The sequence below is a fragment of the Salvelinus alpinus genome, chromosome 3 (genome assembly GCF_045679555.1).
Source record: "Salvelinus alpinus chromosome 3, SLU_Salpinus.1, whole genome shotgun sequence".
In the NCBI taxonomy this organism is placed as follows: Eukaryota; Metazoa; Chordata; class Actinopteri; order Salmoniformes; family Salmonidae; genus Salvelinus; species Salvelinus alpinus.
Window position 1 is genome coordinate 103,952,071 of NC_092088.1, and position 15,402 is coordinate 103,967,472.

General features: G+C 48.6%; 1 protein-coding gene across 3 annotated transcripts in view; it reads left to right on the forward strand.

Annotated features, from left to right (window-relative positions):
- The window catches only part of LOC139571651 (alpha-actinin-2-like), a 107,960-nt gene that overhangs the window by 37,448 nt on the left and 55,110 nt on the right, over positions 1–15,402 (forward strand). Inside the window, exons 10-13 of one of the 3 annotated variants that reach the window (XM_071394713.1) lie at positions 4,421–4,651; positions 5,006–5,125; positions 5,465–5,492; positions 6,976–7,126. In XM_071394713.1, coding sequence (XP_071250814.1) covers positions 4,421–4,651; positions 5,006–5,125; positions 5,465–5,492; positions 6,976–7,126 — 530 coding nt within the window. Of the gene's footprint in view, positions 1–4,420; positions 4,652–5,005; positions 5,154–5,464; positions 5,493–5,552; positions 5,581–6,975; positions 7,127–15,402 lie in introns of all 3 variants that reach the window. The other 2 variants (XM_071394714.1, XM_071394715.1) reach the window with 2 other exon arrangements.

Sequence of the window (15,402 nt, forward strand, 5' to 3'; positions counted from 1 at the left end):
TGTCTACTAAACATAGAACCCCTGTTACCCTCCATGCTGTTACCCTCCACACTGTTACCCTCCGTACTGTTACCCTCCGTACTGTTACCCTCCATACTGTTACCCTCCATATTGTTACCCTCCATACTGTTACCCTCCATACTGTTACCCTCCCTACTGTTACCCTCCATACTGTTACCCTCCATACTGTTACCCTCCATACTGTTACCCTCCATGCTGTTACCCTCCATAATGTTACCCTCCATACTGTTACCCTCCATACTGTTACCCTCCCTACTGTTACCCTCCATACTGTTACCCTCCATAATGTTACCCTCCATACTGTTACCCTCCCTACTGTTACCCTCCATACTGTTACCCTCCATACTGTTACCCTCCATACTGTTACCCTCCATGCTGTTACCCTCCATACTGTTATCCTCCATACTGTTACCCTCCATAATGTTACCCTCCATACTGTTACCCTCCATCTGTTACCCTCCCTACTGTAACCCTCCATACTGTTACCCTCCCTACTGTTACCCTCCATACTGTTACCCTCCATACTGTTACCCTCCCTACTGTTACCCTCCCTACTGTTACCCTCCCTACTGTTACCCTCCATACTGTTACCCTCCATACTGTTACCCTCCATACTGTTACCCTCCATACTGTTACCCTCCCTACTGTTACCCTCCATACTGTTACCCTCCATACTGTTACCCTCCATACTGTTACCCTCCATACTGTTACCCTCCATGCTGTTACCCTCCATACTGTTATCCTCCATACTGTTACCCTCCATATTGTTACCCTCCATACTGTTACCCTCCATACTGTTACCCTCCCTACTGTTACCCTCCATAATGTTACCCTCCATACTGTTACCCTCCATACTGTCACCCTCCATACTGTTACCCTCCATACTGTTACCCTCCATGCTGTTACCCTCCATACTGTTACCCTCCATGCTGTTACCCTCCATACTGTTACCCTCCATGCTGTTACCCTCCATACTGTTACCCTCCATACTGTTACCCTCCATGCTGTTACCCTCCATACTGTTACCCCCCATGCTGTTACCCTCCACACTGTTACCCTCCACACTGTTACCCTACATACTGTTACCCTCCATACTGGTACCATCCATACTGTTACCATCCATACTGTTACCCTCCATACTGATACCCTCCATGCTGTTACCCTCCATACTGTTACCCTCCATACTGTTACCCTCCATACTGTTACCATCCATACTGTTACCATCCATACTGTTACCATCCATACTGTTACCCTCCATGCTGTTACCCTCCATACTGTTACCCTCCATACTGTTACCCTCCATACTGTTACCATCCATACTGTTACCCTCCATACTGTTACCATCCATACTGTTACCCTCCATACTGTTACCCTCCATACTGTTACCCTCCATACTGTTACCTTCCACACTGTTACCCTCCATTCTGTTACCCTCCATACTGTTACCTTCCACACTGTTACCCTCCATACTGTTACCCTTCATACTGTTACCCTCCATACTGTTACCTTCCATACAGTTACCCTCCCTACTGTTACCCTCCATACTGTTACCCTCCACACTGTTACCCTCCACACTGTTACCCTCCATACTGTTACCCTCCATAATGTTACCATCCATACTGTTACCATCCATACTGTTACCCTCCATACTGTTACCTTCCACACTGTTACCCTCCATACTGTTACCCTCCATACTGTTACCTTCCATACTGTTACCTTCCATACTGTTACCCTCCATACAGTTACCCTCCACGCTGTTACCCTCCATGCTGTTACCCTCCATACTGTTACCCTCCATACTGTTACCCTCCCTACTGTTACCCTCCATACTGTTACCCTCCATACTGTTACCCTCCATGCTGTTACCCTCCATACTGTTACCCTCCATACTGTTACCCTCCCTACTGTTACCCTCCATACTGTTACCCTCCATACTGTTACCCTCCATACTGTTACCCTCCATATTGTTACCTTCCATACTGTTACCCTCCATGCTGTTACCCTCCATGCTGTTACCCTCCATACTGTTACCCTCCATGCTGTTACCCTCCATGCTGTTACCCTCCATACTGTTACCCTCCATACTGTTACCCTCCCTACTGTTACCCTCCATACTGTTACCCTCCATACTGTTACCCTCCCTACTGTTACCCTCCATACTGTTACCTTCCATACTGTTACCCTCCATACTGTTACCCTCCATACTGTTACCCTCCATAATGTTACCCTCCATACTGTTACCCTCCATACTGTAACCCTCCATACTGTTACCCTCCATGCTGTTACCTTCCCTACTGTTACTTTCCATACTGTTACCCTCCATACTGTTACCCTCCATACTGTTACCCTCCATACTGTTACCCTCCCTACTGTTACCCTCCATACTGTTACCTTCCACACTGTTATCCTCCATACTGTTACCCTCCATACTGTTACCCTCCATACTGTTACCCTCCATGCTGTTACCCTCCCTACTGTTACCCTCCATACTGTTATCCTCCATACTGTTACCCTCCATACTGTTACCCTCCATGCTGTTACCTTCCCTACTGTTACTTTCCATACTGTTACCCTCCATACTGTTACCCTCCCTACTGTTACCCTCCATACTGTTACCTTCCACACTGTTATCCTCCATACTGTTACCCTCCATACTGTTACCCTCCATGCTGTTACCCTCCCTACTGTTACCCTCCATACTGTTATCCTCCATACTGTTACCCTCCATACTGTTACCCTCCATGCTGTTACCTTCCCTACTGTTACTTTCCATACTGTTATCCTCCATACTGTTACCCTCCATGCTGTTACCCTCCATAGTGTTACCCTCCATACTGTTATCATCTATGCTGTTACCCTCCATGCTGTTACCCTCCATACTGTTACCCTCCATACTGTTACCCTCCAAACTGTTACCCTCCAAGCTGTTACCCTCCATACTGTTACCCTCCATACTATTACCCTCCATACTGTTACCTTCCATACTGTTATTCTCCATACTGTCACCCTCCATACTGTTACCCTCCATGCTGTTATCCTCCATACTGTTACCCTCCATGCTGTTACCCTCCATAGTGTTACCCTCCATACTGTTATCATCTATGCTGTTACCCTCCATGCTGTTACCCTCCACACTGTTACCCTCCGTACTGTTACCCTCCGTACTGTTACCCTCCATACTGTTACCCTCCATAATGTTACCCTCCATAATGTTACCATCTATACTGTTACCCTCCATAATGTTACCCTCCATACTGTTACCCTCCATAATGTTACCCTCCATACTGTTACCCTCCATACTGTTACCCTCCATACTGTCACCCTCCATACTGTTACCCTCCATAAAGTTACCCTCCATAATGTTACCATCTATACTGTTACCCTCCATACTGTTACCCTCCATACTGTTACCCTCCATAATGCTACCCTCCATAATGTTACCATCTATACTGTTACCCTCCACGCTGTTACCCTCCATACTGTTACCCTCCATAATGTTACCCTCCATAATGTTACCCTCCATAATGTTACCATATATACTGTTACCCTCCATGCTGTTACCCTCCATACTGTTACCCTCCATAATGTTACCCTCCATAATGTTACCCTCCATACTGTTACCCTCTATACTGTTACCCTCCACGCTGTTACCCTTCATACTGTTACCCTCCATACTGTTACCCTCCGTACTGTTACCTTCTATACTGTTACCCTCCATACTGTTACCATCTATACTGTTACCCTCCATACTGTTACCCTCCATACTGTTACCCTCCATGCTGTTACCCTCCATACTGTTACCCTCCATACTGTTACCCTCCATACTGTTACCCTCCATACTGTCACCCTCCATACTGTTACCCTCCATACTGTTACCCTCCATGCTGTTACCCTCCATACTGTTACCCTCCATACTGTCACCCTCCACACTGTTACCCTCCATACTGTTACCCCCCATACTGTCACCCTCCACACTGTTACCCTCCATGCTGTTACCCTCCATACTGTCACCCTCCACACTGTTACCCTCCATACTGTTACCCTCCATACTGTCACCCTCCACACTGTTACCCTCCATACTGTTACCCTCCACACTGTTACCCTCCATGCTGTTACCCTCCATACTGTTACCCTCCGTACTGTTACCCTCCATACTGTTACCCTCCGTACTGTTACCCTCCATAATGTTACCCTCCATGCTGTTACCCTCCATACTGTTACCCTCCATACTGTTACCCTCCATACTGTTACCCTCCACACTGTTACCCTCCATGCTGTTACCCTCCACACTGTTACCCTCCATACTGTAACCCTCCGTACTGTTACCCTCCATACTGTTACCCTCCATACTGTTACCCTCCGTACTGTTACCCTCCATTTAACCCCTGTGTCCCCACAGCTGTTGGAGTGGATCCGTCGTATGACCCCCTGGCTAGAGAACAAGTCCCCGGAGGCGACCATGGCGGCCATGCGCGGTAAACTGGAGGACTTCCGAGACTACCGTAGACAACACAAACCCCCCAAGGTGCAGGAGAAGTGTCAGCTGGAGATCAACTTCAACACCCTGCAGACCAGGCTGAGGATCTCTAACCGGCCCGCCTTCATGCCCTCTGAGGGACGCATGGTGTCAGTGAGTCAGAGACACACACACACACACACACACACACACACAGAGACCTTCCTGCCCTCTGAGGGACGCATGGTGTCAGTGAGTCAGACACACACACACACAGAGACCTTCCTGCCCTGAGTGTGTGTTTGTGTGTGTGTGTGTGTGTGTGTGTGTCTGTGTGCGTCTGTGTCTGTGTGTTTGTGTGTCTGTGTCTGTGTCTGTGTCTGTGTGTGTGTGTGTGTGTGTGTGTGTGTGTGTGTGTGTGTGTGTGTGTGTGTGTGTGTGTGTGTGTGTGTGTGTGTGTGTGTGTGTGTGTGTGTGTGTGTGTGTGTCTGTGTGTCTGTGTCTGTGTGTGTGTGTGTCTGTCCGTAGGACATCACCAGCGCGTGGACGGGCCTGGAGCAGGCAGAGAAGGGCTATGAGGAGTGGCTGCTGAGTGAGATCAGGAGGCTGGAGCGTCTCAACCACCTGGCTGAGAAGTTCCAGATGAAGGTTACTACCCACCAGGACTGGTCTGTAGGTGAGTCCAGGTGAAGGTTACTACCCACCAGGACTGGTCTGTAGGTGAGTCCAGATGAAGGTTACTACCCACCAGGACTGGTCTGTAGGTGAGTCCAGGTGAAGGCTACTACCCACCAGGACTGGTCTGTAGGTGAGTCCAGGTGAAGGTTACTACCCACCAGGACTGGTCTGTAGGTGAGTCCAGATGAAGGCTACTACCCACCAGGACTGGTCTGTAGGTGAGTCCAGGTGAAGGTTACTGGTCTGTAGGTGAGTCCAGATGAAGGTTACTACCCACCAGGACTGGTCTGTAGGTGAGTCCAGGTGAAGGCTACTACCCACCAGGACTGGTCTGTAGGTGAGTCCAGGTGAAGGTTACTACCCACCAGGACTGGTCTGTAGGTGAGTCCAGATGAAGGCTACTACCCACCAGGACTGGTCTGTAGGTGAGTCCAGGTGAAGGTTACTGGTCTGTAGGTGAGTCCAGATGAAGGCTACTACCCACCAGGACTGGTCTGTAGGTGAGTCCAGGTGAAGGTTACTGGTCTGTAGGTGAGTCCAGATGAAGGTTACTACCCACCAGGGCTGGTCTGTAGGTGAGTCCAGATGAAGGTTACTACCCACCAGGACTGGTCTGTAGGTGAGTCCAGGTGAAGGTTACTACCCACCAGGACTGGTCTGTAGGTGAGTCCAGGTGAAGGTTACTACCCACCAGGACTGGTCTGTAGGTGAGTCCAGGTGAAGGTTACTACCCACCAGGACTGGTCTGTAGGTGAGTCCAGATGAAGGTTACTGGTCTGTAGGTGAGTCCAGATGAAGGCTACTACCCACCAGGACTGGTCTGTAGGTGAGTCCAGGTGAAGGTTACTGGTCTGTAGGTGAGTCCAGATGAAGGTTACTGGTCTGTAGGTGAGTCCAGGTGAAGTCCTGAACTGATTGACCTAGTGAAAGGGCTTGATGATTAGTTGACAAGTTGAATCAGGTGAGCTAGCTGTGGAATAGTTAAATATATTGGAACGGCTGGGGGTCGGCTGGGGGTCGGCTGGGGGTCGGCTGGGGGTCGGCTGGGGGTCGGCTGGGGGTCACGGAGAAGAGTTTTCGGAACCACTTCTCTATTAGTCCAATATACCGTACAGGAACATTGTTCCAGCAGTACCAAGATGTCCTGCGCTCAAGATGGGAGACAATTTCCTGAATAAAACAATAAAATAATTTGATCTGATCTGAACTGAACTGATCTGATCTGAACTGAACTGATCTGAACTGATCTGAACTGAACTGATCTGAACTGATCTGAACTGAACTGATCTGAACTGAACTGAACTGATCTGAACTGAACTGAACTGATCTGAACTGATCTGAACTGATCTGAACTGAACTGATCTGAATTGAACTGATCTGAACTGAACTGATCTGAACTGAACTGATCTGAACTGAACTGATCTGAACTGATCTGAATTGAACTGATCTGAACTGAACTGATCTGAACTGATCTGAACTGATCTGAACTGATCTGAACTGATCTGAACTGAACTGAACTGAACTGATCTGAACTGAACTGAACTGATCTGAACTGAACTGAACTGAACTGATCTGAACTGATCTGAACTGATCTGATCTGATCTGTCTATAGAAACGTACATCGATTATCTATCACAATAGAATGGATCAATTCCTAATAGTGATCATTGATTTTGATGATGGTGTGTGTGTGTGTGTGTGTGTGTGTGTGTGTGTGTGTGTGTGTGTGTGTGTGTGTGTGTGTGTGTGTGTGTGTGTGTGTGTGTGTGTGTGTGTGTGTGTGTGTGTGTGTGTGTGTGTGTGTGTGTGTGTGTGTCTAGGTAAGGACAGTGTGCTGTCTCAGAAGGACTACGAGTCCTGCTCTCTGACGGAGGTGAGAGCTCTGCTCAGGAAACACGAGGCCTTTGAGAGTGACCTGGCCGCTCACCAGGACAGAGTGGAACAGATCGCTGCCATCGCACAGGAATTAAAGTGGAGGGAGGGAGGGAGGGAGGGAGGGAGGGAGGGAGGGGGGAGGGAGGGAGGGAGGGAGGGAGGGAGGTTGAGAGTCACCTGGCCACTCACCAAACAGAGTGGAACAGATCGCTGCCATTGCACAGGAACTCAACTAGTCCCTGGCCCACAGTTTGCCCAGTAAAACCACAATCAGTCCACAGTCACCCCACAGTCAGCCCACACCTAGCACACAATCAGTCCACAGTCACCCCACAGTCAGCCCATACCTAGCACATAATCAGTCCACAGTCACCCCACAGTCAGCCCACACCTAGCACACAATCAGTCCACAGTCACCCCACAGTCACCCCACACCTAGCCCACAGTCAGCCCACACCTAGCACACAATCAGTCCACAGTCACCCCACAGTCACCCCACACCTAGCCCACAGTCACCCCACACCTAGCCCACAATCAGTCCACAGTCACCACACAAATCCGGCCTACAGCTGGCCCACAGTCAGTACACAACCGGCTAATGTAATGTAGATTGATGTTGATTGACAGGTACTAATGTTATGTTGATTGACAGGTACTAATGTTATGTTGATTGACAGGTACTAATGTTATGTTGATTGACAGGTACTAATGTTATGTTGATTGACAGGTACTACTGTTATGTTGATTGACAGGTACTAATGTTATGTTGATTGACAGGTACTACTGTTATGTTGATTGACAGGTACTACTGTTATGTTGATTGACAGGTACTAATGTTATGTTGATTGACAGGTACTACTGTTATGTTGATTGACAGGTACTAATGTTATGTTGATTGACAGGTACTAATGTTATGTTGATTGACAGGTACTAATGTTATGTAGATTGACAGGTACTAATGTTATGTTGATTGACAGGTACTAATGTTATGTTGATTGACAGGTACTAATGTTATGTTGATTGACAGGTACTAATGTTATGTTGATTGACAGGTACTAATGTTATGTTGATTGACAGGTACTAATGTTATGCTGATTGACAGGTACTAATGTTATGTTGATTGACAGGTACTAATGTTATGTTGATTGACAGGTACTACTGTTATGTTGATTGATGTAGGTACTAATGTTATGTTGATTGACAGGTACTAATGTTATGTTGATTGACAGGTACTAATGTTATGTTGATTGACAGGTACTAATGTTATGTTGATTGACAGGTACTAATGTTATGTTGATTGACAGGTACTAATGTTATGTTGATTGACAGGTACTAATGTTATGTTGATTGACAGGTACTAATGTTATGTTGATTGATGTAGATAATGTAGGTACTAATGTTATGTAGATTGATGTAGGTACTGCTGTTGTGGCTGTCAGTTCTGAGCAGGTAGTCAGGAGGAGGCTGATTCTCTGGTTACCTTGTCTGGACTTCTGTTGTGTTGTATGGACTCCATCTAGTGGGTAAAGACAGGGTGGACAAGCCCCTGACAGACTATCATACTGGTAGATGCTGTATGGTCTCCATCTAGTGGGTAAAGACAGTCTGGACAAGCCCTTAAAAGACTATCATACTGGTAGATGTTGTATGGACTCCAGTGGCTGTGTTGTATGGACTCCATCTAGTGGGTAAAGACAGTCTGGACAAGGCCCTGACAGACTATCCTACTGGTAGATGTTGTATGGACTCCAGTGGGTTAAGACAGTGTGGACAAGCCCCTGACAGACTGTAACCTACTGGTAGATGTTGTATGGCCTCCATCTAGTGGGTAAAGACAGTGTGGACAAGCCCCCTGACAGACTATCATACTGGTAGATGTTGTATGGCCTCCATCTAGTGGGTAAAGACAGTCTGGACAAGCCCTTAAAAGACTATCATACTGGTAGATGTTGTATGGCCTCCATCTAGTGGGTAAAGACAGTCTGGACAAGCCCTTGACAGACTATCATACTGGTAGATGCTGTATGGCCTCCATCTAGTGGGTAAAGACAGTGTGGACAAGCCCTTGACAGACTATCATACTGGTAGATGCTATATGGACTCCAGTGGGTAAAGACAGTATGGACAAGCCCTTGACAGACTGTAACCTACTGGTAGACAGAGAATCCTCATTGTTGCTGCCAAAGTCCAACCACTAAAGAAATTATTTGCCCATGATGTAAACTGGTGTCAGGTTAAAATCAGCACCAACCAGTCCACAGGTCAGCCTGGCGCTGCGTAGAGGACAGTGTTATAAATGAGGGTTTGAATGACCCTGAGCAGCACCTGTCAGTTTCCCTCTGCAACAGCGCTGATTGTCATGCCTGTGTGTGTGTGTGTGTGTGTGTGTGTGTGTGTGTGTGTGTGTGTGTGTGTGTGTGTGTGTGTGTGTGTGTGTGTGTGTGTGTGTGTGTGTGTGTGTGTGTGTGTGTGTGTGTGTGTGTGTGTGTGTGTGTGTGTGTGTGTGTGTGTGTGTGTGTGTGTGTGTGTGTGTGTGTGTGTGTGTGTGTGCGTAGTTGGCAGATAGAGTTAAATGATGGTATGATTCCCCTCACCTCTCCCTCTCTCCAGTCTCCTCTATATATATATATATTTACCTTGCTATTATTGGACAGCGCCTGTTCTAGAACGCGGGCCAACCTGTGTTCTTCACGTGTCACAGTTGAAGGACTCTGATGTCATTGGTCAGACCAGAACAGCCTCCCGTCACCACTCTGTGTTCTTCCCACTGATACTATTGCTATTCATCCTGGCTCCTTCAACACATCATTACATAAGGCATTCACTTCTTTACTAAAATCATGTAAATAAAACGTGAAGTGTTCCCTTTAAAGGACACGTTGTCGGTAATCAGTAGTGACGTCTAAAGTCCTACTTTTCTGTCATTCTGTTTGTACATTTTGAACAAACGTAGATGGAATTTTCCACAGGCTGTGTTGCAAGCCTGTCCGAGGGGAGATTCCCCAGCAGAGGTTAATATTGACTGAGATAACGCTGTTAGTACCACTACAGTACTAACGAAGGGACGACCTTTCACCTTCTGACATGCTGTGATCCCATTGGCTGTTAGACACCAGATAAGATAAACGGCTATGACCCATGACTCAGATACATGGCAGTGAACTGACACACACACACGCACGCACGCACGCACGCACGCACGCACGCACGCACGCACACACACACACACACACACACACACACACACACACACACACACACACACACACACACACACACACATTCTCTCTCCCAGTTGTCCCCCCGGTGAGGTCTGTTTGCCACAGGAGTTTTGCACTATTCCCCAGCACCTATATCCAGTTACTGCCAGGGTGGGTCTGGGCCGGGAACACAAAGACACTGGTCACCTTGAGGTCGTCTGTCAGCCCCCTGCAATGTTCCTGGGTCATGTTCATTTGGCACCAAACGGGAAAAAAACGACTTTGACCTGTCCAATGACAAAAGTACATTTTCGTATTCTGTTGCAAAATGTTTAAGAACGTTTTCCGTTGCATTCATTATTGAACAACGAACCAGGTTTCTCTGGGATACTTCTGGAGAGAGGGAGAGTCAGGACCAGGTTTCTCTGGGATACTTCTGGAGAGAGGAGAGTCAGGAACAGGTTTCTCTGGGATACTTCTGGAGAGGGGAGAGTCCGGAACAGGTTTCTCTGGGATACTTCTGGAGAGAGGAGAGGAGAGTCAGGACCAGGTTTCTCTGGGATACTTCTGGAGATGGGAGAGTCCGGAACAGGTTTCTCTGGGATACTTCTGGAGAGAGGGAGAGTCAGTAACAGGTTTCTCTGGGATACTTCTGGAGAGAGGAGAGTCAGGAACAGGTTTCTCTGGGATACTTCTGGAGAGAGGAGAGTCAGGACCAGGTTTCTCTGGGATACTTCTGGAGAGAGGAGAGTCCGGAACAGGTTTCTCTGGGATACTTCTGGAGAGAGGGAGAGTCAGTAACAGGTTTCTCTGGGATACTTCTGGAGAGAGGAGAGTCAGGAACAGGTTTCTCTGGGATACTTCTGGAGAGAGGAGAGTCAGGACCAGGTTTCTCTGGGATACTTCTGGAGAGAGGAGAGTCAGGACCAGGTTTCTCTGGGATACTTCTGGAGAGAGGAGAGTCAGGACCAGGTTTCTCTGGGATACTTCTGGAGAGAGGAGAGTCAGGAACAGGTTTCTCTGGGATACTTCTGGAGAGAGGAGAGGAGAGTCAGGAACAGGTTTCTCTGGAATACTTCTGGAGAGAGGAGAGTCAGGAACAGGTTTCTCTGGGATACTTCTGGAGAGAGGAGAGTCAGGAACAGGTTTCTCTGGGATACTTCTGTAGAGAGGAGAGTCAGGAACAGGTTTCTCTGGGATACTTCTGGAGAGAGGGATAGGAGAGTCAGGACCAGGTTTCTCTGGGATACTTCTGGAGAGAGGGAGAGCCAGGACCAGGTTTCTCTGAGATACTTCTGGAGAGAGGAGAGGAGAGTCAGGAATAGGTTTCTCTGGGATACTTCTGGAGAGAGGAGAGGAGAGTCAGGAACAGGTTTCTCTGGGATACTTCTGGAGAGAGGGATAGGAGAGTCAGGACCAGGTTTCTCTGGGATACTTCTGGAGAGAGGAGAGTCAGGAACAGGTTTCTCTGGGATACTTCTGGAGAGAGGGATAGGAGAGTCAGGACCAGGTTTCTCTGGGATACTTCTGGAGAGAGGGAGAGCCAGGACCAGGTTTCTCTGAGATACTTCTGGAGAGAGGAGAGGAGAGTCAGGAACAGGTTTCTCTGGGATACTTCTGGAGAGAGGAGAGTCAGGAACAGGTTTCTCTGGGATACTTCTGGAGAGAGGAGAGTCAGGACCAGGTTTCTCTGGGATACTTCTGGAGAGAGGAGAGTCCGGAACAGGTTTCTCTGGGATACTTCTGGAGAGAGGGAGAGTCAGTAACAGGTTTCTCTGGGATACTTCTGGAGAGAGGAGAGTCAGGAACAGGTTTCTCTGGGATACTTCTGGAGAGAGGAGAGTCAGGACCAGGTTTCTCTGGGATACTTCTGGAGAGAGGAGAGTCAGGACCAGGTTTCTCTGGGATACTTCTGGAGAGAGGAGAGTCAGGACCAGGTTTATCTGGGATACTTCTGGAGAGAGGAGAGTCAGGAACAGGTTTCTCTGGGATACTTCTGGAGAGAGGAGAGGAGAGTCAGGAACAGGTTTCTCTGGAATACTTCTGGAGAGAGGAGAGTCAGGAACAGGTTTCTCTGGGATACTTCTGGAGAGAGGAGAGTCAGGAACAGGTTTCTCTGGGATACTTCTGTAGAGAGGAGAGTCAGGAACAGGTTTCTCTGGGATACTTCTGGAGAGAGGGATAGGAGAGTCAGGACCAGGTTTCTCTGGGATACTTCTGGAGAGAGGGAGAGCCAGGACCAGGTTTCTCTGAGATACTTCTGGAGAGAGGAGAGGAGAGTCAGGAATAGGTTTCTCTGGGATACTTCTGGAGAGAGGAGAGGAGAGTCAGGAACAGGTTTCTCTGGGATACTTCTGGAGAGAGGGATAGGAGAGTCAGGACCAGGTTTCTCTGGGATACTTCTGGAGAGAGGGAGAGCCAGGACCAGGTTTCTCTGAGATACTTCTGGAGAGAGGAGAGGAGAGTCAGGAATAGGTTTCTCTGGGATACTTCTGGAGAGAGGAGAGGAGAGTCAGGAACAGGTTTCTCTGGGATACTTCTGGAGAGAGGGATAGGAGAGTCAGGACCAGGTTTCTCTGGGATACTTCTGGAGAGAGGAGAGTCAGGAACAGGTTTCTCTGGGATACTTCTGGAGAGAGGGATAGGAGAGTCAGGACCAGGTTTCTCTGGGATACTTCTGGAGAGAGGGAGAGCCAGGACCAGGTTTCTCTGAGATACTTCTGGAGAGAGGAGAGGAGAGTCAGGAACAGGTTTCTCTGGGATACTTCTGGAGAGAGGAGAGTCCGGAACAGGTTTCTCTGGGATACTTCTGGAGAGAGGGAGAGCCAGGACCAGGTTTCTCTGAGATACTTCTGGAGAGAGGAGAGGAGAGTCAGGAATAGGTTTCTCTGGGATACTTCTGGAGAGAGGAGAGGAGAGTCAGGAACAGGTTTCTCTGGGATACTTCTGGAGAGAGGGAGAGCCAGGACCAGGTTTCTCTGAGATACTTCTGGAGAGAGGAGAGGAGAGTCAGGAACAGGTTTCTCTGGGATACTTCTGGAGAGAGGAGAGTCCGGAACAGGTTTCTCTGGGATACTTCTGGAGAGAGGGAGAGCCAGGACCAGGTTTCTCTGAGATACTTCTGGAGAGAGGAGAGGAGAGTCAGGAATAGGTTTCTCTGGGATACTTCTGGAGAGAGGAGAGGAGAGTCAGGAACAGGTTTCTCTGGGATACTTCTGGAGAGAGGGATAGGAGAGTCAGGACCAGGTTTCTCTGGGATACTTCTGGAGAGAGGAGAGTCAGGAACAGGTTTCTCTGGGATACTTCTGGAGAGAGGGATAGGAGAGTCAGGACCAGGTTTCCCTGGGATACTTCTGGAGAGAGGGAGAGCCAGGACCAGGTTTCTCTGAGATACTTCTGGAGAGAGGAGAGGAGAGTCAGGAACAGGTTTCTCTGGGATACTTCTGGAGAGAGGGATAGGAGAGTCAGGACCAGGTTTCTCTGGGATACTTCTGGAGAGAGGGAGAGCCAGGACCAGGTTTCTCTGAGATACTTCTGGAGAGAGGAGAGTCAGGACCAGGTTTCTCTGGGATACTTCTGGAGAGAGGAGAGTCAGGACCAGGTTTCTCTTGGATACTTCTGGAGAGAGGAGAGTCAGTACCAGGTTTCTCTGGGATACTTCTGGAGAGAGGAGAGTCAGGAACAGGTTTCTCTGGGATACTTCTGGAGAGAGGAGAGTCAGGACCAGGTTTCTCTTGGATACTTCTGTAGAGAGGAGAGTCAGGAACAGGTTTCTCTGAGATACTTCTGGGGAGAGGAGAGGAGAGTCAGGACCAGGTTTCTCTGGGATACTTCTGGAGAGAGGAGAGGAGAGTCAGGACCAGGTTTCTCTGGGATACTTCTGGAGAGATGAGAGTCAGGACCAGGTTTCTCTGGGATACTTCTGGAGAGAGGAGAGTCAGGACCAGGTTTCTCTGGGATACTTCTGGAGAGAGGAGAGTCAGGACCAGGTTTCTCTGGGATACTTCTGGAGAGAGGAGAGAAGAGTCAGGAACAGGTTTCTCTGGGATACTTCTGGAGAGAGGAGAGGAGAGTCAGGACCAGGTTTCTCTGGGATTCTTCTGGAGAGAGGAGAGTCAGGAACAGGTTTCTCCGGGATACTTCTGGAGAGAGGAGAGGAGAGTCAGGAACAGGTTTCTCTGGGATACTTCTGGAGAGAGGAGAGTCAGGACCAGGTTTCTCTGGGATACTTCTGGAGAGAGGAGAGTCAGGACCAGGTTTCTCTGGGATACTTCTGGAGAGAGGAGAGTCAGGACCAGGTTTCTCTGGGATACTTCTGGAGAGAGGAGAGACAGGAACATGTTTCTCTGGGATACTTCTGGAGAGAGGAGAGGAGAGTCAGGACCAGGTTTCTCTGGGATACTTCTGGAGAGAGGAGAGGGGAGTCAGGACCAGGTTTCTCTGGGATTCTTCTGGAGAGAGGAGAGTCAGGAACAGGTTTCTCTGGGATACTTCTGGAGAGAGGAGAGGAGAGTCAGGAACAGGTTTCTCTGGGAGACTTCTGGAGAGAGGAGAGGAGGGTCAGGAACAGGTTTCTCTGGGATACTTCTGGAGAGAGGAGAGTCAGGACCAGGTTTCTCTGGGATACTTCTGGAGAGAGGAGAGTTAGGAACAGGTTTCTCTGGGATACTTCTGGAGAGAGGAGAGGAGAGTCAGGAACAGGTTTCTCTGGAATACTTCTGGAGAGAGGAGAGTCAGGAACAGGTTTCTCTGGGATACTTCTGGAGAGAGGAGAGTCAGGAACAGGTTTCTCTGGGATACTTCTGGAGAGAGGAGAGGAGAGTCAGGAACTTTTTCTCTGGGATACTTCTGGAGAGAGGGAGAGTCAGGACCAGGTTTCTCAGGGATACTTCTGGAGAGAGGAAAGTCAGGAACAGGTTTCTCTGGGATACTTCTGGAGAGAGGATAGTCAGGACCAGGTTTCTCTGGGATACTTCTGGAGAGAGGAGAGTCAGGAACAGGTTTCTCTGGGATACTTTTGGAGAGAGGAGAGGAGAGTCAGGAACAGGTTTCTCTGGGATACTTCTGGAGAGAGGAGAGTCAGGACCAGGTTTCTCTGGGATACTTCTGGAGAGAGGAGAGTCAGGAACAGGTTTCTCTTGGATACTTCTGGAGAGAGGAGAGTCAGTACCA